We start from the raw sequence: 22,387 nt of genomic DNA on the forward strand, positions 1-22,387 counted from the left end.
CCACCAGCTGCTGGCCCTCCCCTACTGTCTGGGGACCGTCCCCACGGGAGTGTGCTGCTGACATGCAGAGCCACATAGCCCCAAAATAGAACTTTGTCACCCTGGCTTGCCCTGCTTTGCATCAGCAACACCTCCAGCATCCCTCTCCCCCGACCCTCTCCTCACTCCCTGCTTCCCCTCCCCGCCAACATGCACCAAGGCGCCTTGGTCAGCCCAGCGGCAGGCAGCCGCGTCCCATTGGCCCTGCCAGGGCTGACTGGTGTGGGCCACCTCGAGTTCCTGCCAGGCTCCAACCACAGCATTCCCCTTGCCATGGCCACCTCAAGATATGGGGACCCTGCGTTGGGCCACAGGTGACTGGACTGGGGTGGCCATTACTCCCAGAGGGACACACAGACCTCTCCCAATCCTGTCTCTTAACTGGCTGGGAGAAACCATTCTCCAAGTTGGGAGTGTCTTTCTGTCCCTGTTGACATCAGAGCTACACACGTGCAGACCAGCCCCACGGCGGCACAGCAGACCCTGGGAAGGGCAAACACTTCAAACGGTGGGGGTCTCCAACCAACCTTAGCAGGTTCCCGCCTCTGAACCCACTCTCTCGGAGGGGTACCCGCTCTTTTCTCCTCAGTCCCTCCGCCCCTACTCCCTGGGCTGGGATTCCTTACAAAAGTATCGTGCCAGAATTCCTTTCTTGCTGAAGGGGAAGATAATTCTAGAATTTGACAGCTGCGATCAAAATAGCCAACCAGGGGATTAGCTGATGCTCTGATGTCTTTTATCTGCTCTGTCTCTGGCGGGACCATCGGAGTCTGGGAACACCCATCATTTCTTTCTACTCGATCAGCTAACACCCTCTCTCTGGGCAAAATCCTCAGCTGATATTGGTAAAATCCACAGCGCAGCTCCCAAGATTCAGCTAAATCGCTCAAAACCTCTCCCTAGAATTATCAACGCCCTAAAAATACAGAAGACCTTCAGGGCCTCAAGCCCATGACAGAGAATTTCGAGGCTCAGGGCCTCACGATCCCCTGTACCAGTCCCTGTCACAACCCCACTTTACCTGGGAGGAAACCCAATGGCCAGGGATGGACCTTTGTCCGGGTCCCTGAGCAGGACCCCTTAGGCCCCTGCTGTTCCTAACCCCTACGTGCTGCTGGCACCCACTCCCACTGCAAACAAAGTCTCCACGGTAACTGGCCTGGGGGATGCTTGGTTAGAACTCCAGTCGGTAAGGATAGCCCGTGTCTTTCTGCCTTCACTTGGGGAGAACAGCAGGACACCCCGGCAGTCACACCGCAGGGGGGCACTGAGGGTCCTTCAAAGGCTGACTTGGATGACACAAAGTTTTTGACAGGCTGGATGTCTTCACAGGGAGGTGGTATCCCCTGTCAAACTTCTAGCCTGAAAGGGACCTACGGTCTCCAAAGAAAAGGTCTTGTTTGCCCAGACTCTGTTTTGGTGTCCAGAGCATCCACCTTGGAACAAGGACTACCTCCGGGTCCAGATGAAACCCTTCACAGCAGCTTACTGTTGAATCCCTGGGACAGCCAACAGGAAACTCCTCTAACCAGAGGCAGGAGCTTAAGGATTTGCTGACTTTTTTTTTTTTTTTTTTTTAAAGATTTTGTTTATTTGACAGAGGGAGCACAAGCAGGTGAGCAGCAGAGGGAGAAGGAGAAGCAGACTCCCCTCTGAGCAGGGCGCCTGATATGGGCCTCAATCCCAGGACCATGGAATCATGACCTGTGGACATTTATACTGATGGCTGGCATGTCTTGGGGGTGGCTCAGGGCTTTGGAACATTCTAGAAACATCAAGGCCTCCTTACCTCCAATGGGATAAGATTAAATATGTCTCCTGTGGGGGCGCCTGGTGGCTCTATCAGTTAAGGGTCTGACTCCTGATCTCAGCTCAGGTTTGATCTCAAGATTGTGAGTTCAAGACCTGCATTGTGGGGGGGGGGCGGCTTGAGGAAAAAGGCCCCTCTGTCCAGAGCTTATGAGGTACGGCATTCTGCTGGCTGGCTGTCATTAAGGTTCCCTGGTGTTCCAGACTCGGCTCCCTGGCAGCTGGAGTCAACCCCCCGCTGATTTTTCCGCCAAAAACACTGCTCTCAACCCAAACCTCTGTTGTGCTCCAAAGAGATGTCCTCCCAAGTGATAATCTGGAAAAACTGACAAGAGATGTCAATGTCAACTGATCCCAGAAAAGGAAAAACAATATTGGAAATCTAATAATTTTTGGATCCATAAAGAGAGAACTCTGGTTTAGGCCAAATAACAATCTGGTCCTACCAGGAACTCTATAATTCCCTCCACTAACCACTGTACTTGCATTAAACCACCAGTCTACTGACAAAATGGTAGCACCATGGCCAACACCAGTGGGCAAATATGAGTGAGGCCACAGCAAGGGCCTTCCTCCCCTGTCCCAGTTGCCCGAAGTATGAATGCAGAGAAACCAGCTCATACAAATGGACCTCATACAGCTTCCCCATTCATGGGGGTCCGTATGTTTAGTCGTGTTTCCCTTGTTTTCTCACTGGACCAGAGCTCTCTCTTGTAGACAGGGTGACATCTCTTCTGCAGTTAAAATTCTGTTAGAAAAGATTCTCCCCCACCTAGGGAACCCCTCTCACGCCTGATAGTTATCAGGGAAACCCCAGTCACGTCTGTGCGGTCTGACTGGCTTTACATGTGCATACCAGGCTCACAGTCCTCGGGGTTAATAAGATGCACAAACAGCACTGTTAGGACTCAAGTGGCAAAAATCCGTGAAGACTTTCCAAAGCTTTGTGTTTGGCCTCTACGTTTCTGATGTGCCCCCTGGGGGCCTCACAGATTCTTGAACTTTGGGGCAGTCACAGGATGTCCGTACACATGGCCCCCCGACCCACAGTTGATAAAGAAGAGCGATGCTTTAATACGGTAAAGGCCTAACTGCTCCAACATGGCATTGGGAAAACTGGATAGCTCTATGCAAACAAAAGAAGTTAAACCTTACGTAAAGCCATATATAAAAACTAATCGTACGTGAATCAAAGACCTAAATCTAAGAGCCACGACTGTAAAACTCTGAGAAGAAGCCATGGCGGGCAAACTTCACGATACTAGATTTGGCAGTGAGTTTTTGGATATGACATCTAAGGGACAGGAGACCAAAAGAAGAACAGGTTATGATAGGACTTTAATACAATGAAAACTGTGTGCATCACAAGACAGCGTCGACAGAGGAAAACCCATGGAATGGCAGAAGATATCTGCAAATTACATCCCTACAAGGCATTAATATCCGGAACACATAAAGCACTCCTGAAATTAAAAAACAAAAACATAACCCACTGAAAACATGGACACAGAACTCGGGAATTTCTTCAAAGATACACAGGTGGCCAACAAGCCCATGAAAAGGCATCCAACATCACTCATTATCAGAGACATGCAAATAAAACCCAACTGCGGTGGTACTGCACACCCCAGGAGGCAGGCTACCAGCAGAGCGCCAGAGAAGACCGTGTGTTGGCCGCGATGTGTAGAACCTGACGGACTGCACTGCGGCTGGGAACGTAAAAGGGCGCGGCTGCTGGGGTGAGTGCGGCAGCCCCTCCGGAACCTGACCCGGAGGGACGGTGGACTTGCTCCAATTCCACCTGCAGGTATGTACTCAAAACCTGAAACCAAAACCTTGACACATTGTGCTCACCTGCATCCAAAGCAGCGAGTTTCATGAGCCCCAAGAAGGAAACCAGCTAGGGCGCCTGGGGACTCATGTCATGACCGCAGGGTCCTGGGATGGAGCCCCACAGGGGGCTCCCTGGTCAGCGGGGGGCCAGCTTCTCCCTCTGCCCCTCCCCCGCCTGTGCTCCCTTCCGCCGTGTGTCTGTCATAAATACGTAAAAGCTAGGATGCAAAACAGCTGAGTGTCCTGTCGGGCTGACAGACGGACGAACAACCGAGCTCTGCGTGTACGAGGCGGCGCTACTGGTCCTGAAAGTCCGCAAGTTCCGACTCGCGGTCCAGCATGGACGTACCTGGGAGATCGTGACATAAACCAGACGCGAGAAGATGGACCCCGCATGGTTCCCGTCCGCGGGCACGTGAGCTGAGGCCCGGGGACAGACGGACGGACGGCGGCTGCGCAGGGGAGCAGATGCGGCGCTCCGCGGCGCCGTGGTGAGGCCGGACGGTGCAGACGACCGCGCCGCTCCGGGAAGGCGCTCGGAAGCCTCTGGGCCTTGCACCCCAGGGGTGCTCCGGGGGCCGTCCTGCGTGGTGCAGACGCCCCCGGCGCGAAGACAGCCCGCCCGGCACGGCTCGGCGAGGAAACGCACCGAGTTCCCGCCGCGCGCCACGAAGCCTGCCGGGAGCCCTGCGCCCGCGCGTCCCCCGCACATCCGGACAGACCCCGTCTCACGCGTCGACAGCTGCTCGGGTTCAGGGGCGCGTCCCGCGGTGCCCTGCACACTCAGCCCTCGCAGGCGGCACCGCGACGCGGCGGCGCTGTGGCCGCAGGACCCCGAGGCGGGCGCAGGGCTGCAGGCCGACCCTGCACGGGTGCAACCGCGCGGGCGCCCCACACGCCCACGACCGTCCGGGGCGCCGCAGGCTGGAGGATGAGGGAGACCCCGGTGCGGGGGTCGGGCCACAGCCCGTCGGCGTTCGCGTCACTAACCTCAGCCCGAAGCGTTCCTCCGCGGTTCAGGACCCCAGTCCCGGGCCCTGCCCTCCGCGGGCTGACCTCAGGCAAGCTCCTCGGGACACGCAAGCGCGCGTAGCCCGGGAAACCCGGGACGCGGCCACAGGTGGGGCGCTCGCGGACTGGCGGGAGGCGGAGGTGGGCGGGGCGGCGCGCGGAGGAGGCGGGAGGCAGGGAGGCAGGGAGAGGAGGTGGGCGGAGCGGCGCACGCAGTTTGGCGGGAACCCGGCGAGGAGGTGGGCGGGGAGGCGTGCCGGATTGGCGGGAGGCTGTGTCGGTGGGCGGGCCCCGCCGTGATGACGGAACAGGAAGCTCGGCGACTGGTAGAAGGCGTTGGTGGGCGGGCACTAGTGAGAGGCGGTGCTCGGAGGTGGGCGTGGCGGCGAGCGCGGACTGGCGGGAGGCGGCGGGAGGCCGGCGGCCGGCGACTAGGTAACTGAGGTCCTGCGACCCCGGACCCGCGTGGCGGCGGCGGAGGCGGCGGGGCCGGGGTTCCGGTGTCCGCGCGAGGCCCTCTAGGGTCCCTGCTGCACGCGCAGAGCCGAAACCGGAGCGCGGCCTGAGGCCCGCGGGGCTCCTTCCCGGGCTGCGGCCCGGCTGCGCGCGTTCGGGCCGGAAGTTAGTGCGGGCAGCGCGGCGGCCGGGAGCGGGACGGCCGAGCGGGGTCCGAACCGGGGTCCGAGCCGGGCCGCCGCGCTGGAACGGTACGCAGAGGAGGAGGGACCGTGAGGCGTGCGCTGCCCACGGTCCGGGAGCTCGTGTCCCAGGCATGGGGCGGACCGCGGACCTGCCGCGGCGGTCGGAAGGGGGACACGCGAGCGCCCGGGGAGGGGGACGGTGAGACGGGAGCCGAGACGGCGGGGACGGGGGCCAGCGAGGCCGCCACGTGCAGACAGAGGCGGGGACAGAGGAGTTGTAGGATCTCGGGGTCTCGGTCACTGAAACGGGCCGGTCGAGCAGAGGGTGGCAGGCGTAGGTTTGTTTCCAACAGGCGTGTCTCCTGGGGGCGCAGGTAAAGGGAGGCTGGCCTCGTGCCCGACATGGGGCAGGGGCCGGGGGTCGTCTAGGTAGAGCGTGAGGCAGGCAGCGCCTTGCTGGTTTGGAGAGAGTCAGGACAGCCCCAGGTGGGACAAGCCTTCCGAGCCTTCCCGTCTCCAGTTTCGAATGAGTGTGACAAGGTGACCGGCTGGCATCCAGCCTGGGCTGTTCTGAACCACGTCTGGGCTGGCGTCCTCCTTCCATGCCCGCAGGTGCAGGGGAGACATGGTGGGAGAGCTATGGGGTGGGCAGGGGCTGCAGGGCTACGTCTGTGTCTTCACAGTGACTGCCCCGCCTGGGCCCAAGCACGGGGTTCTGAACGCGTCTGGCACACCATGTTCTCGGAGCAGGCTGCCCAGAGGGCCCACACTCTCCTCTCCCCACCGTCCACCAACAATGCCACCTTTGCCCGTGTACCTGTGTCCTCATACACCAACTCCTCCCAGCCCTTCAGGCTCGGGGAGCGCAGCTTTAGCCGGCAGTATGCCCACATTTATGCCACCCGCCTCCTCCAAATGAGGCCCTTCCTGGTGAGCCGCGCCAAGCAGCGTTGGGGTAAGTGATGCATTCGGGGAAGTACTTCCTGCCTGCCAGCCCAGAAGGGTCCGGGTGTCGGGGGGTGTTCTAGAGATGAGCGACCAGATACATCTGGGGCCTTCTTTAGTTTACCCCCCTTCCCGGTTGTCTTGGGAAAGCAAACCCGTTGGTGCCTCCGCTGCTTCTTCAGGTAGTTACAAGGATTAAATTAAGGAACCGGTGGCTTTAGAGGCTGGGATGAGGTGGGCTTTGTTCTCCTGGGAATAGTGGTCATCTTACTGGTGTAGGGACGTTCCCTGTCTGGAGAGCAGGATACGTGCTTGTTTGCCCGCATGTGGCCACCTGTGTCTCAGTGCGGCAGGCCAGGTACCTGGCACTGGGAGCCCAGGTCCGTGAAGACACGCCTCCCACCTCGGGGGCTCCCTGTCTGCTGCTTCTTTGGGCCCTCCAGCCTGGTTCGGTCCTGTGGACTCTTCTGTCAGCACACATCTTCTTCCTTCTCCACTTGGTCCGTGACCTGTCCTGCAGTTACATTATTGGTTGTGCAGACAGGACCCGCAGTTTCAACTTCTGGCCGATGCCCCGTTCCTCAGTCTTACTGTGTGTCAGAACAGCTTTCCAAGCTGTTTTCAGTTCATCTGGAATGTTTACAGGTGGGACCGGGCTTCTCCATCCATGTGTGTTGGCCCCAGCCCTGGCCTTGGTGCTCCAGCTTGGGTCTCAGCTGTGGGGAGCCGTGGCACTCAGGCCCGACCCACAGAGCCGGAGGGAATCGACTCTGGTGTCATTCCAGGCAACAAGAACTAGACCGTCACATGTGTTAGGGACATCTTGTATTGTCTGTACCGCAGGCACAAGTGCAATGGTCATGTCCTCCGCCACAGAATGAGGTCTTCCTGTAGCTCCTGGTGGCCTTTCCTTGGTTTCCTTGAAGCCCTTGGGGACACCCTCCTCAAGCCCCGTGTCACTGCCACCTTTTAGGTTCCAGCAGCACCCGGTCTGGTGTGGCATTGCCTTGCAGTCACCACTGCTGTGGCTCCCATGGCTCCATGGCACTTGTCACAGGGGCTGACCCCTTGTTGACTGCTGTCATTTCTCTCCCTCTGGGTTGTACCCTTGGTGAGGATGAGATGGGCCATGCTGTTCACTCCCGGTGCTGATGCCTGGCCTGGTGCCCGCATGCCATCCAGCTGCACACGTGTCCTGCCCTCGATGCAGGGATGTGTGGTTCTGCCTGGTGCTTAGGTGTGCACAGTGGATTCCAGCTGTGCAACCTTGAACTGTCACTTAACCTCTCTGTGCCTCCGCTGCCTCAAGCGTGTGATGGGGCAGTAGCATCTACCCTGCGTGTTGGCAGGCGTGGATGAGTTTCAAGGACAGTGCTCGGTGTGAAGCGAGGGCTTGGCAGTCCGGCTCCGGAGTTTGTTGTTTCTGTGGGTCTCTGGCATTTCTCTTTCAGCTGCTGGCACTCTCCTTACCTCGTTTTGAACTACTAGCCTCCTCCCAGGGCGCAGCTCTGTGGAATGTTCTTGGTTATTCTGAGGCAGAAGGGGCAGCTCCAGAAAGGGCTGGTCCTGGGGTCACATGATCCCTTCGGCTCCTGGCAGCATTTTTCCCAGGCTCCGGGTCTTTCCTGACAAACCCACAGGCCTTCTGGGACTTGTGCTCCTTCCTCTTGCCTGCCTGGGTGAGCCCTGCACACCGAGCCTCTGTAGTTTTTAGGGCAGGGTTCTTCTTTCTGAGAGTGAGTGTTATGATTTTGGTGTAAGTGACGTAATGCTCCGTGTCAGTTTCCTGGTTGCTCGTGCTGTCATCGACGGCATGGTCACAAACCCAGCAGCTTAACACACCAGACCCGTATTCCCTGTTCATCCTGGAGACCAGGAGTCTGAATGCAGGTGCTGGCCGGCCAGGAGCACCTCCTCTTTGGCTCTCCCCGTTTCTCGCAGCAGCCATGCTCCTGTCTCTGAGTGTCTGTCTTTCTTATGAGGACGTGGGACGCGGGAGCCCCGCCACATCTTTCTGTCTTCCTGGGGCCGAGGTTGCTTGTGTCAGGGGGTCTCTGTACTTGGTGGTCTCCTTCTCTGCAGAGGCCGGCCTGTGGGCCGCTGCGTGGTGGGCGGGGAGGCCACTGGGTCCCTGAGCCCGTGCCATCGTGCCCAGGTGGTGGAGTCCAGGTAAAGAAGCTGTGTGAGCTGCAGCCGGGGGAGAAGTGCTGTGTGGTGGGGACCCTCTTCAAGGCCATGCCGCTCCAGCCTTCTATCCTCCGCGAGATCAGTGAAGAGGTGAGGTTGGCCGCTGCTCCGGGAGCACCATTGGGACCACCAGCCATGGACCCCGGGAATCAGGGCTGGGCCTCTGTCCCGGGGTGGGGGGTGGGGGGTCGGGGGGCGTCCGGGGACTGCAGTCCCAGAATCTCATTGATGGGGCCTGGGAGTCTTAAGATCCGGCTTCTGGCCCCACAACTCCCTCCCATCTCTGCCGTCCAGCACAACCTGCTCCCCCAGCCTCCCCGGAGCAAGTACATCCACCCTGACGACGAGCTGGTCTTGGAAGACGAGTTGCAGCGCATCAGACTGGAAGGCGACGTCGACGCGTCAAGGCTGGTCACAGGTGGGGGCGGGGGGGCGGCCCACACCTGTCGCTGCAGGTGCAGCCCTTCCTCCCCAGAGCGGAGGCCCAGGGAGGGGGGTCAGTGGTTCCTGCCTACATCCAGAGGTGGTGACCCCAGGATTCGGTCCTGAGTCCTCAGTGAGAATGTTCTGGTGTGGCAGAAAGGAACTAGCTGGTTTTGCCACAGGGGTGCCTAAAAGGAGATGGTAGCCTCTCAGGCTTCCATCCTGGAGCCTGACACTGCTGCTCCCCAGGGACAGTGCTGGCCGTGCTCGGCTCCGCGAGAGACAGTGGCAAGTTCGTGGTAGAGGACCACTGCTTTGCAGAGCTCGCCCCCCAGAAGCCCGCACCCCCCCTTGACACAGACAGGTGAGGAGCAGGCACTGAGGGGTCTGGCCAGTGGTCTGGGGAGGTCATGGTTGCCAGGCTTCATGTCCTCTACTCACCCATGACGGTGGCAGAGCTCTGCCTGTGGCCAGGCTGGGGGCAGCAGTGGGACTCCTGCTCTCTGGGTGCACAGGAGGACCCTGACTTCCCCTGCAGGTTTGTGCTGCTGGTGTCTGGTCTGGGCCTGGGTGGAGGCGGGGGCGAGAGCCTCCTGGGCACCCAGCTGCTGGTGGACGTGGTGACAGGGCAGCTGGGGGACGAGGGGGAGCAATGCAGCGCTGCCCATGTGTCCCGGGTCATCCTCGCTGGGAACCTGCTGAGCCACAACACCCAGAGCAGAGATTCCATCAACAAGGTACTGTCCCCGCCCACCCGCCTGCCCACACTTGAGCCCCTCCTTCCCCAGGGAGAGTCGGGGTGCAAGGTTTTGCACATCTGGTGGCCAGTGCCCCACAGTGATGCTGCGGTCTCTGCCCCGGCCCTGCTTTCTGAGGGCGGGGGACCCCGTGGCACAGAACCCGTACCATCCCTGAGCAGTGGGCCTCTGCTCCGCTCTCCACTGTCCAGCCGGGGATCTGAGTGTCCCTTCAACCTGAGCCTGCCTTGGGGCCTGACAGCCTGCGGACTTCTATCCCCAGGCCAAGTACTTAACCAAGAAGACCCAGGCAGCCAGCGTGGAGGCGGTCAGAATGCTGGACGAGATCCTGCTGCAGCTGAGTGTGAGCGAACTGGGTGCTGCCGGGGACGGGACTGGGGTCTGTGTAGCGGGCGCCGGCAGGTGGGCCGGGGCAGGGGAGGAGGGGGGCTTTGGAGGGCACTGGGCCCTGCAAGCTCCCCTGCCCCTGTGCCCTCCAGGCGTCGGTGCCTGTGGACGTGATGCCAGGCGAATTCGACCCGACCAACTACACACTGCCCCAGCAACCCCTGCACCCCTGCATGTTCCCGCTGGCCACCGCCTACTCCACGCTCCAGCTGGTCACTAATCCCTACCAAGCCACCATTGATGGAGTCAGGTAGCTGTAGCCACACCCCCACATGACACCTGGCCTCAGGCCTCAGTGGCACCAGGATGGGAGGGTTGGGTCCAGGGCTGCAGAGGGCCCACCAGATCTGGGCTTGCTCTTAGAGTTGGCTTGGGACACCCACCGTGAGAGTGCCGGGTGATCTCAGGGCCAGCTCCTTTGGGAGCACAGGCGGTGACCCCATGCGGGGATTAGCTGAGCCTTGCCTTGCAGATTCCTGGGGACATCAGGACAAAACGTGAGTGATATTTTCCGGTACAGCAGCATGGAGGATCACTTAGAGATCCTGGAGTGGACCCTGCGTGTCCGTCACATCAGCCCCACAGCCCCAGACACACTAGGTAATGGGACTCAGCCACGTGGGGTGGGGCCAGAGGGCCAAGGGAGTCCTATTCAGGGGCCTTGATGTCCAGAGGGTTCGCAGCCTGGAAAAGCTTCACGCTAGTTCTGGAATCTCCCCTGGAATCTTCAGGCTTCCACCGTCAAGGCGCTGTGTAGGGCCAAAGACCGTGGAAAGCATATTGGGAGCTCTGGGTAGAGCCTGGCGCCCTACCACAGTGGCCACCCAGCAGGGCATGCTGACCTGACCCCAGGGCCATGGGGCTGTGGCACAATGGGCAGGGCTGCTACCAGCACAGCCCGAGTGAGTATGAGGGGGCGGCGACCCAGCTGCCCTGACTGGGCACCGTGTAGAGCTGAGAAGCTCCAGCTGCTGTGGGCTTCCTCCAGGATGCTACCCCTTCTACAAGACCGACCCATTCATCTTCCTGGAGTGCCCTCACGTCTACTTCTGCGGGAACACCCCTGAGTTTGGCTCTAAAATCTTCCGAGGTGAGTCCTACCTTCTGGGGGCCCCGGGCCTGGGGTGTCACGAGGGACCGTATCCTGGGGACAGGGCTCACAGAGGAGACCTCCCTGGAGTCCCCAGGTCCTGTGGGTAGCTGACTGAGCATGTCCGAGCAGGGGCTGATCGAACCGCACCTGTGCAGCAGGCTCACTGCCCACCTCTGGTCAGCAGGGCTTCAGACTTTGACCTTCATGCTGCCCTCGGCCCTTTGTCTGGTCCAAAGGGGCTTCTGTGGCCAGCACCCCGACAAGGCTCATGGGGAATTCCTGTTTGCTTCTGGGGACTTCTGTTGGAGCCAGGGCCCACCCAGAACCTAAGTGGGAGTGCCCGTGTATCTTCTTTACAGGACCAGAGGACCAGAGGGTGCTGTTGGTGGCCGTCCCCGACTTTAGCACCACACAGACTGCCTGCCTTGTGAATCTGCGTAGCCTGGCCTGCCAGCCCATCAGCTTCTCGGGCTTTGGGGCAGAGGACGAGGACCTGGGGGGCTTGGGTCTGGGCCCCTGACTCAGAGACCCCAGCTATCTGTTCCATGTGACACTGACCCAGCAGCGGCATTTGTTTCTTAAGAAAAGCCCGATTGGGACGCCTGGGGCGCTCGGCCCATGGAGCAACCAAGTCTTGATTTTGACTCAGGTCTGATCTCAGGGGCTTGAGATGGAGCCCCATGTTGGGATCGGCGCTGGTGGTGGAGTCGGCTTGTGAGTCTCTCTGCCCCTCCCCCTGCGCATACTCTCTTTCTCTAAAATGAATAAAGTCCTTAAAACAAAGCCTGACCAGTGTGCTCCTGTTGAGCCCCAGGCAGAGAAGAGGCCGGTGGGGCATGCCGCTCTCCCTCCCCTTCCTCCCGCCTCCCACCTACCCCAGTGCTCTGCAACAGGTGTGTCTACCGTGAGCTTGCTTTATTGGTGAGGCTGTCGGGGCAGATGGCTGAGGAGTCCATGCGCACGGGGCCCTGCAGCGCCCTGACCATCCAAAGCAGCCTGGCTCCTCGGTGTTGCCCCATGCGCGTCCCCTCCCGGCCCGTTGACCTCGAGGCAGGGGGCTTCCCTGTGCTCAGAAGTCCCCAAAGTTCACTGTGTAGGTTTCGGCTGTAGTGAAAGCGAAATCTGGGCCCATGACCACCACCACCTCCTCCTCCCCGTGTTCCTCCTCCTGTTCCTCCTCGTGGTCCTCCTCCTCTGGCCCCAGCTCCGTCCCAAACTCCGTCACCACCTCCGTGTAGGTCTCCGTCTCCAACTCCTCCCAGCCCACCGTGGTGGCCTCGGGCTCAAAGGACCAGGGCCCCAGGCTGGCGATGGGGGTGGGGGAGGGGGTGAGTGAAGGCGCGGGGGGCAGCGTGACGGAGGTAGTGGGCGCAGCCGTCCCGGGGGTGCCGGGGGCAGCGGTCGCAGTGGCGTTGAGGCGCCGGAGCCGCAACTGCTCGCGCATGCGCAGCCGGTACTGCAGGCGGCGCCGCTGCATCCGCCGCTGCTGGGGAGTCATGGGGCGCGAGGGGTCGATGCGCGGGATGGGCCGGTTCCCGTTCATGGCCATGATCTCACGAATGCGCTTCCAGTTGGAGCGCGCCAGGATGAAGTTGCACTGGGTGGCCCCGATGTCGTAGTCCACGTTGCAGGTCTTGGCACTGGGGGTGTAGCCCTCGGCGTGGGCCGTGACGCGGTACTCACCGGGATTCAGGATGCGCCAGTAGTCGCCGCCGCTCGCTGCAGAGGGAGGCCGGCGCTGCTGCCCAGGATGTGCGCTCCCAGCCCCCAGCCCTCCCTCCGCCTCCCGCGGACCCTGGGGTGGGGGGTGGCACCGCGGATGGTCGAGACCCCGCACAGATCTGCCCCCGCTTCAGGCAGGAGGGGTGGCCCCGTGTGCACAATTTACCTGTCTTCACGCCGTGGTTAATGCCACTCACAGAGATGGTGGCGTTAGCGATAGGGATGCCCTGCTCATCCGTCACAACCCCCTTGATGCCCCGGTGAACCTGCAGAGGGACACAAGGCCGGGTGTCCCCTTGCAGGCCCCACGCAGCTCCTGTGAGCTCCCAGGGGCCCCAGCCCAAGCCAGTGCCCACCCCACCTGCTCCATGAAGGTGAGGAGAGCCTCCTTGTTGTTCTCCCACTCTCGGGGCAGCTCGCTCTCATGGGGGAACTTGTCGCAGCCCAGGTAGATGGAGAGCTCCAGGCAGTTGGTGTGCAGGTAACTGAAGTCGTTGATGGCTACTCAGGAGCAGACAGAGCCGCAGTCACTCATGGGCCCCGCCAGATGCCCCAGCCCGGCCCCTCCCGGGCTGACTTACTCCCAGACCGGGGGTTCCACTTGGCCCCATTGACGATGCCCATGCCACTGGTATAATCCTGTGCTTGGCAACCTCCCCGGTATGGCTCCGTCATGGTGAGGTGGGCAGACGCGAAGGAGATGGCCAGCCAGCGGAAGATGGCATGGTCCGGGGTCTCCTGGGCCTCGGATACCTCGTCCTCGTCTTCTCCCCGGGCAGCTGCCATGGCCGCAGCCAGCAGCTGCTCCTGGGTAGGGGTCCGGGCCATGTCGTAGGGGTAGGACACGAGACGCTCACCACCATTCAGGTTGGCCCCCAGCACGAAGGGGTTCTTCTCCATCCAGGCAATGATGGCTCGGACCTCTGTGGATACCTGGGGGTGGCCAGTGCGTGAGGTTGGAGACACAGCTGCCATCATCTCCCTTGCAGAATGCACCCCCATACTCAAGCCTCCTCTGTGCCCCCATGCCTCGGTCGGCCCAGTCCCAGCCTCAGTCCCCCACCAGCCAACCCCCAAGTCCAGAGCTCAGGACCCCAGGGTCTGGGCTGCTCCCCTAGGCCTGCTAGCCAGGCTGCGGCCTCACCGTGGCATCTGGAGAGAGGTAGCGTTCAGGAATGGGCAGGTTGTTGTTGGGGACCCGGTAGGGGACCCATTTCCTCTCCTCTGCTCCCCAGAGCACAGAGTTGAGATCTGGGAAGTCCTCATAGATGTCAAAACCTTCCTCAGTCCACAGCCCCATCGCCCAGTTCCCAAACTCAGAGCCCTGGAGGAACGAGCGGGGTTGGTGTCAGCCTGCCCCCCACCCCCGCTCTGTCACCCCCACCCACCAGCCCAGCTTCTGCTCCCCGACCCACCATCTGCGCTGCCACCTCGTAGCCGTCGGGGTTCAGTGAGGGCACCAGGTGGATGCGCGTGTCCTGCACCAAACTGCGCACGCGGGGGTTCCCGTCGCGGTACTCGCGGCACAGGTACTGCATGAGAAGCAGCAGCAGCTCTCTGCCCAGCACCTCATTGCCGTGGATCCCAGCCGTGTATCGGAACTCAGGTTCCCCTGCAAGGGCAGGAGCCTCAGCAACCTCCCAGGCCCCAGAGGAAGCACCCACCCAGGGGGCTGGGGGCAGCTGAGTCTTGCTGGGCCCAAAAAGGCAGACTGGGACCCCCAGAGAGGCTCTGAGATAGGCAAAGGGACCAGCTGCAATGCCAGGGAGGGCAGGCCTCCAGGGGGTTTTGGGGCACACACCAAGCTCGTGATCCCCGGGGTTGTCCGAGATCTCCATGGCATAGATCTTGAGCCCGCGTGAGCTCTTTCCCAAGCTGTACGTGCGGGTAATGGTGGGGCACTCCTCGTTCACCACCTTCATCAGCTGGGCGCAGGAGAGGGCACCAAGTCACAGACCCCAAACCCACAGAGGCAGCCCTGCACGCAGGCAGCGCCACGCCTCTCCCACCACCCTGGTCTGTTCCGTGGGGAAGGCCTCTGTGGTGGGAGTGGTCCCTGCGGGCCATACTACCAGCACCAGAGGGAGAGGGCCTGCAGTTTTCCCCTGCCTGAGGTGAGGGCCAGCCGACCCCCACCCCTAGGCAGGCTGCATCTGGGAGCCCTGACCCCAGTCACCGGACAGCCTCTTCCCGCCCCTGCGCCGACCCAGGGACAGGCCCTCACCTGGCGCATGTCCTTGTAGCTGTGGTGCCGGAAGTCCAGGTTGTCGGTGGCCACCACCTCGTTCTGTGCGTAGTAGCTGTGGACAGCTGCAGCAGGCAGCCGAGGCCCTGAGTGGGCCACCAGCCAGCCCCTCCACCCCGGCCAGCCCCCCACCCGGCTGCCTGCCGGCCCCCTGCACTCACGAGTCACTGGACACCCCAGAACCTCCAGGCGCATGCACAGGCTGCCGTTCCAGGTGAGAGGGTAGACGCGGATGAAGCGGGCCACCACCGGCTCTGGGAGCTCGCTCAGCACAGGCGTGTCCTTGTCCACATTTCCATGGAAGGTCTGGGGAGAGGCTGGGCTCAGAGCAGCCCCCCCACCCCTGCCAAGAGCCGCTCCCAGTCCCGATGCCAGGGCAGAGCCACGAGCTCAGGTGCCCACCATTTCCTCGTAGCCATTGGTGTACATAGTCCACGTCTGGCTGTCGTTGCTGAAGCCCACGAAGAAGGAGGTCACGAAGTCGTCACTGGGGAGCAGATGGCTGTCAGGGCAAGGCTGCTCTCCCTACCCCAGGTCCCAGGGCCTCAGGAGCTGGCAGGGGCATGTGGAGCTCGACCTGGGTGGCAAGAGTGGCTCCCACGCCCGCTATGTGCCACAGGTGGGTGATCTGCTCATCCACGAGGATTGGGCGTGGCACATCCTGCATGGGATGCAGTCCTGTGCCCAGGGCCATCCATCCCTCGAAAAGTGCCTGGGAGTCTGGCTGACGTACTGGATGCTGGAGTCACGGCCCTGGGTGATGACGCCCGTGAACTTGGTGATCCTTCTGGTGTCGACCTCAATCCACTGTCTCTGAGCGTCGTCCTCAGCGCACCATGCCCCGTCGTAGTAGTCATCCTCGGTGGCCCCAGCCTGTTGGGGGGTGGGTTGAGCAGGGGGAAGAGCCCCCGGGCCAGCCTAAAGATGGACGACCCCGACACCCACCTGTATGTTGAGCCGGCCTCGCTGAGCACCCAGGCCGTGGCGCAGCATGGACGAGGCCCGGATCTGGTTGTCCTCAATGCGGTGGGACTCCATCCCAATGGGGGGACACTCTAGGGACATGGCACCCAAGGCTGGTGGCCCAATGGCTCTGCCACTCCCTCCCGAAATCCAGAACGAGGAGCCCAGAGCCTGCGCCCGAGCATCAGGGGATGCTCGTCAGGGCAGCCGCACCCCAGGCTGTGCTTCCCCTCCCTGGGACTCAGCTTCCTCCTCCAGAGAACTGGCAGTGATGCTGGCTACAAAGGGCCCTGGGGCTTACGTGAAATTACAGGGAACGGCAGGCATGGAGCTCAGCCCCTCCCAGCCACCCCCCCCTTCAGGGCCTCCTGCACACTGCCTTGTGCTGTGAGTTCTATCCCCGGAGAATGATCCCAGGGCACAAATGCTCCAGGACCTATCCCTCCTGGGTCCCAAGACTTTAAAAGCAGGAAAGGGTTCTGGAGGTCTGGAGCATCATCGGGAATTCCAGGTTTGGGACCCACGCGTGGCTTTGGGTTGTCTGTCCAGCACCCTTACCCTGCTGCCACTGCATGGACCCCAGCCCCCACAACCCCCACACTCCCCAGCCTCCCCACATACACCAGCCCCCAACATACACCAACCTCCCCCACATACACCACCCCCAGCCCCCCACACTCCCCAGCCCCCCACATATACCAGTTCCCCACACAGTCCCCAGCCCCTCACTCCACAGACCCTACATACACCAGGTCACACACACCAGCCTCCCATGTCCCCCACATACCCTAGCCCCCACATATACCAGCCTCCACAACACTTCCCAGCCCCCTCAATCCCCAGCCCCCACATATACCTGCACCCACCTTACTGCAGACTCCCCACACTCACACACCCATCCCCACATACCCCAGCCTCCCCACCCGCAACCCCCACACCTGCTCTCCAGTCCCCCGCAGGCCCCAGGACCCTCACTCACTGACTTTCTCGGTCGGAGCCCACTCCTCCTCCAGCTCCTCACCCTTCCGGGGCCCTGGAGGCAACAAAGGGAGACGTGGTGCAGAGGATCCTGGGTCTCGGCATGCACGCGCTCTCTCACAGACACCCAGGCAGCGAGTCCAGCCCCAGATGCACACCTTTGTGGTCCTTGCCCTTCTCCACGCTCCACTTGTCATCCTTCTCGTCCTCCTTGGGGCTGCCCTCCTTTTTGGGTTTCTCTGAGTAGTGGAAGGTAGAAGCCATCTTAGCCCTGGGCTTCAGAGGGCGAGGGGCCTGGGGTCGGTTCTGCAGGGCTGGGGGGCTCGAGGGTCAGGCCACGGGGGGAGCTGGGAGGCTCAGGGGTCAGGCCGCGGGGGGATCTGGGGGGCTCGGGGATCAGGCCACGGAGGGAGCGATGCGGCTGCACTCACTCAGCTCCTCCTTTTCCTCGTCTGTCTCCAGCTCAGCGTGGGGCTTCCCGGGTCTGGGAGGCCCGAAGTAGTAGTCCACTGTGGGGAGGCAGAGCCCTGCTGTGGCCCAGGTGCTGCCCCCAGGGGACCCTCTGTAGACCAGAGCTCCTGGGTCCACAGGAGCCTGGCCAGCAGGACCAAGCAAGAGGGAGAGCAGGAGGAAGTGGGATCAGGGCGGGCCTTGAGGAATCCAGGTAGGCAGGGATGCGTAGGGAGGATCTCCTGAAGGAGAGGCTGTCTAGGCACAGGTAGGATGAGCCCAAGCGGGGCAAGTCACCAGCCTGGCTCAGGAGGGCATGGCCAGGGGAAAGGTGAGCCATGGAGTCCTGGGCAAGGAGTGGGGCGCACACAGGACACACCTTGAGTGACACCTGACGCCTGTAGCCAGGAAGGGCTGGTCTTGAATGGGGGCTGAGTTGGGGCGAAGGGTCAGTGGGAGGGATTAGTGGGGACCTGGGGGCAGGGAAAGGACAGGGAACTTTTCAGGCCCCTGTGGACACAGGCACAAGAGGGAGAGGATGGTGACTGCCCAGAAGGAACTGGAGTCCTGCGCGGTGATGGGAGCCAGGGGCTTCAAGTGGCAGGACCCGTGGCAAGGGAAATCCCACCAGAAAGCACAGGAAGCAGGGGCGTGGTGGGCCGGGCCGGGCACTCACTGTCGTCATAGTGAGGGATCACATAGCCATCCCCGTAGTCAGGGGGCAGGGGTGGCGGCAGCGGCTTCGGAGGTGGCTCTGTGGAGGTGGGAGGCAGGGGTGGGCCCAGAGCCCCCACTCCGGGCAAACCCCTGCCCCCCGGGGTCCCCATCCTACCGATCCTCTCCTCCGGGGCCTCCAGTACGGGCCCGGACGGCTTGGCTTTCTCTTCCGGGCGTTCCGGCCAGGGCCGCTCGGGCCTCCTCCTGGTGGGGGGTGGCCGGGGCCGCTTCTGGCGTCTGATGTACTCAACTGAGGGGGAGGGTGGGCTCTGAGCCAGTCCAAGGGCCCCCCTCAAAGGCAGGGGGGCTGGGAGGACAGGGTTTCTGGGAGGACTGACCCTCGGTGGACCCGGGGCCAGGGGTGCGGATCCGGACGGGGGCAGGGGGGCCACTCACAGTCCTCGTAGTCCTCCCTCTCTATCTGGTCGTTGTAGTCCAGGGTGGGCGGCTCGGTCTCCTCCTCCGGCTCTGGAGGAAGTGCTCATAGCTGGCTTGTGGAAGACACTCACTGATGCCCCTCCCCAGGCCCACCCTAGAAACCCAGCCAGCCTAGGCAGCGGGTCCTCCAAGGCTGGGAGGACATTGCCCACTCACCAGACTGGCGCTCCAAGTCAGTTTTTTCTCCTGGATCCAGCCAAGGACCTGGGAGGGCCCCACCTGCAAACACAAAGCCCCCAAGCCAGTGGACAGGAAGCCCACCCTGACCACGGCTCGTACAGGGAGCGCCCACGAGACCTAGGCCATGCTGACAGCTCCTGGAAGCCTGGGCTCACTCCCAGGAGGCCTAGACTGTTCTGGCCTTCAGCACCCAGTTGGCGTCTCCTGGGCTGGAGAGCTGGAGGGTTTTCTGGGGAGCCCAGGCCCCAGGAGGAGGGCAACCCAAAGGCCGAGGGCCCCACAACACACAGGCGAAGGGATCCAAGTGGGGCCCCAGAGGACAGATCCAGGATACTGGAGATCAAACCCCATCCACAAGGCCACCAACACCCCTACCCAAAGGAGGCAGCCGCCCCAAGGGAGGTCCAACCAAAGGGCTACATTCATGACAACAATAAGTCTACGGGGCCCACCCTGAGTGGCCCTCAGATCTATCTGCAGGAAGCAGGGGCCTAGGGATGCCCTCCCCCTCCCAGTCGCCTAGCAGTCAGAACCCCACAACCCCAGGAGAGCCTGCACACACCTCCCTCCTGGGGCAGCTCCTCAGGGCCGGGGCTGGGGGATAGGGGCCATGGCCACCACAGGGTTTCTGAGGGGGTGGGGGTGGGGGGCCTCTTCCCAGTCGAGGGCCTCTTGGTGGCTTTGGGTGGCTTCTCCTTGGGCTTCTTGGTGGCCTTAGGTGGCTTCTCCTTGGGTTTCTTGGTGGCCTTAGGTGGCTTCTCCTTGGGTTTCTTGGTGGTCTTAGGTGGCTTCTCCTTGGGTTTCTTGGGTGGCCTGAGGGACCCTTCCAGGGGCTGCTTGGTGGCCTTGGGGCCTTTGTCCTTCTTCCCTTTCTTCCCTTTGTCTTTGGTCTTGTCCAGAGGTGCTGTCACAAATGCAGACTTATGTCAAATCAATGGAGACTTCACTCTGTACCTCACGGGGCCCCCAAGGTGCCCACAACCAGGGCACAGCAGCTCTTGCTTGTCCCACGTTTCTTGGATTGGGAAAAAGAGAGGTTAAGTAGCTCGCCCTTGTGGCGGAGCTGGGATAGGAAACCAGGCTTCCCGTCCACAGCTCGATCTGCAGCTCTCAGCCACCAACACTGCAGCTTGGCCAGGGGAAGCAGGCCCTCACCCTCCCACCTGCTTAAACTCAACAGAGGCCCGTCACCATGCTCTCCTTCCCCATGCGTCCACTCAGCTGACCAGGGGGCGTTATACTGTGTGGGGCACAGAAGGGACAGAGAGGCGACTGAGCGATCCAGGCCTGGGGGAGTGCCCTGTCTAAAGGGGAAGGAGGTCTCACCCCCACCCCACCACCACCCCCCCCCGCCAACTATCACAGAGTCAAGGGCCAGGTCCTGGGGCCTCCCTGAAGCTCCCCACAGAGCAAGAAAAAGGTCACTCGTGCCCGTTTTAAGAAGTAAGAGGTCTGCTGTGGGTTGGCTTCTCTAACCAAGAGGGGGTCCAGGGGGCAGGAGGACAGGCAGGCACTGATGCTGCCCTCTCAGAGTCTGGGGGAGGAAGCAGGAGCGGGGCACGGGGCACGGGGCACTCTGTGGGAGTCCTCCTGGCCCCTGAGAAACTGCGGTGCAGTGCCCGAGGTCTAAACACAGAAAAATTTACAGAATGCACACAGCCAGAAGAAACAGAGCTGCCACCACGGCATCCAGGAGGCCAGGACAGCAAGCCTGGAATGGGGAGTAGAGGTGGGGAGGGGAGGCCATGTTGGGTCCTAGGATCCGCCTCCAAGGGGTGGGGAAGGAGCCAGGAAAGATCTAGAAGAGGACACAGGGGAGGGGCTGCTGACCTCAAGAATGATGGATGGTGCCTGGAATCTCCTGGGAGAGAGAGATCAACAGGACCCTTGCCCCCCTCCACAAAGTCACCACAAACACATGAGATTTATTGACAACTGATTATGTAAGAAGCCCTGGGCCGCATGCCCTGTGATGCTCAGGGCGGTGAATGCACAGTCCAGAGAGGGCAGGGCGCTGCCCACGGCTCCCTGCAGCCCCCTCACCTGCCTCTGCGCTCTTGGAACAGGAGGCTAGGCAGGAGGCTGCTTGGAGCCCTCCCAAGGGAGGCCTGAGGCTGGGACTCTGGGGGGTGGTGTGGGCACAGCCAGGGTGTGCCACACACAGGCCCCAAGACCACATGAGGGCAACTCACAGGACAGACAGGGGGCAGCCAAGTCCCCAGGTGGCTCAATGCTCCTCCTTGGGGGGGTGGGGCTGGGGGTGAGACCGGGAGGGTGCAACCGTGAGGCAGCAGACCTGCTGGATATGTCTCCATGCCCAGAGGGCTGCAAGCCAGCCCTGACCTCTGCCTGGCGCAGTCTCCTGCCAGACATCTGGGCTCTCCTGGGCCTCACGGAGCAGACTGGACAGCAGCCAAACCCCTGCCAGGGCCTGCCCTTGTCACCTGTGACGAGGGGAGCCCAGAGGTCCCCCATCGGGCGCAGTGGACCAACCCCCTCCCCAACCCCACCACCCCCGCACGCCCCTGGAGATCTTACCTTCTTTGGCTACCCCCAGGCGCGCACCCCGCTTGTCTCCCGTCTGGGCTTTGCGGGCGCGCAGGGTGGGCTCGGGGGGCGGCGGCACCTCCAGGTCGTCCTCCCGGGTCTCCGGCTCCAGCTCCGACAGGAAACCCTCGAGGAACTCCTCGATCTCGTCGTCGGTCAGCACCGTCTGCGGGCACCCCCCGGGGCACAGCGCCAGCAGCGCCAGGAGGCAGCCGAGCAGGGGCGCCCCGCGCACGGCCGCCATGGCTGGGGCTCGCGTGGCTGGCAGGGGAACCGGGGACCCCGGGGTGGGGGGGGCGGGGGACTCGGGGGAGGGGCGGCAGAGGAGTCCCGCGTGGGCCGGGGCCCTGGGGTTGGCAGAGGGTTCCGGGAGGGAGCGGGCGGGAAGATCCGGGGTGGGGCGAGAGGGCTCCGGGCCGGGCAGGGGCTCGGGGATAGTGGGGGCTCAGGGGTGGCCGGGGACCTCTGCGGCGCTGGTGGCGGCTGGGAGCTCCGGCCCCGCGTGGCGCGCTCCCGCGCGGACCGCCTCTCCAAAGCTCCAGTGGCGGCCGGGGCGGGGGCGCTGGGGCTTCCGGAGCCGGCTCCCCCCACCCCTGGGGAAGGAGGAGGAGGAGGAGGAGGAGCCGGGCGTGGACAGAGGGGCTGCGGGGGCGGGGGCGGGGGGTGGCGGGCGGCGGTCTGTCCTGGCGCGGTGCGCGCTTGGCACTTTCCGAAGCGGTAACTGGGGCTGGCGTCCCCGGCCTGAGGCTGGCGCCTAGGGCAGAGGACCTGGGGGGTGGGGCGGAGGGGACGCGGGTCTTGAAGGCGCAGTTCCTAGGGGTCCACGCCGCCTGCCCCCCACGCTGGGTCTGCAGCAGCTCACTCGAGTGGGACCGGGAGGCGGGATGCAGGAAGACTAATGGAGGGGGTCGGGAGCCCGGACGGCAGAGTCCAGCCGCGGCTTCTGGCCTCCGAGATCCTCCCCATCTCAGGGCTCCGGACCGGGACCCGCGGTGAGGACTCCCGGCCAACCCATCCTTCC

General features: G+C 62.4%; 2 protein-coding genes across 3 annotated transcripts; one reads left to right on the top strand and one right to left on the bottom strand.

Annotated features, from left to right (window-relative positions):
* Nucleotides 1-5,088: 5,088 nt before the first annotated feature.
* Nucleotides 5,089-11,909, top strand: POLD2 (DNA polymerase delta 2, accessory subunit). 2 transcript variants are annotated; one of them, XM_044245755.1, is made up of 11 exons: nucleotides 5,089-5,127; nucleotides 6,017-6,288; nucleotides 8,434-8,555; nucleotides 8,760-8,883; nucleotides 9,138-9,252; nucleotides 9,427-9,625; nucleotides 9,909-9,989; nucleotides 10,126-10,283; nucleotides 10,506-10,633; nucleotides 11,022-11,123; nucleotides 11,486-11,909. In XM_044245755.1, exons 2-11 carry the CDS (start codon nucleotides 6,069-6,071, stop codon nucleotides 11,644-11,646), a joined length of 1,410 nt encoding a protein of 469 aa, XP_044101690.1. In that variant the 5' UTR covers nucleotides 5,089-5,127; nucleotides 6,017-6,068; the 3' UTR covers nucleotides 11,647-11,909. The 2 variants fall into 2 exon arrangements, with proteins under 2 accessions (XP_044101690.1, XP_044101689.1); XM_044245754.1 differs by lacking the exon at nucleotides 5,089-5,127 and adding an exon at nucleotides 5,176-5,399.
* Nucleotides 11,910-12,024: 115 nt separating this feature from the next.
* On the bottom strand, nucleotides 12,025-21,781 carry AEBP1 (AE binding protein 1). Its single transcript, XM_044245756.1, has 21 exons — nucleotides 21,358-21,781; nucleotides 19,382-19,723; nucleotides 18,796-18,858; nucleotides 18,598-18,669; nucleotides 18,317-18,451; nucleotides 18,161-18,238; nucleotides 17,466-17,543; nucleotides 17,193-17,273; nucleotides 17,036-17,089; nucleotides 16,039-16,148; nucleotides 15,827-15,966; nucleotides 15,496-15,580; nucleotides 15,255-15,399; nucleotides 15,073-15,158; nucleotides 14,650-14,773; nucleotides 14,264-14,460; nucleotides 13,993-14,172; nucleotides 13,430-13,781; nucleotides 13,210-13,349; nucleotides 13,015-13,114; nucleotides 12,025-12,845 (listed from the first exon to the last, which is right to left on the bottom strand). The coding sequence occupies exons 1-21, from the start codon at nucleotides 21,608-21,610 to the stop codon at nucleotides 12,196-12,198; spliced, it is 3,465 nt and encodes a 1,154-aa protein (XP_044101691.1). The 5' UTR covers nucleotides 21,611-21,781; the 3' UTR covers nucleotides 12,025-12,195.
* Nucleotides 21,782-22,387: the final 606 nt, after the last annotated feature.

Source organism: Neovison vison, chromosome 4, assembly GCF_020171115.1.
Source record: "Neovison vison isolate M4711 chromosome 4, ASM_NN_V1, whole genome shotgun sequence".
Taxonomy (NCBI): domain Eukaryota; kingdom Metazoa; phylum Chordata; class Mammalia; order Carnivora; family Mustelidae; genus Neogale; species Neogale vison.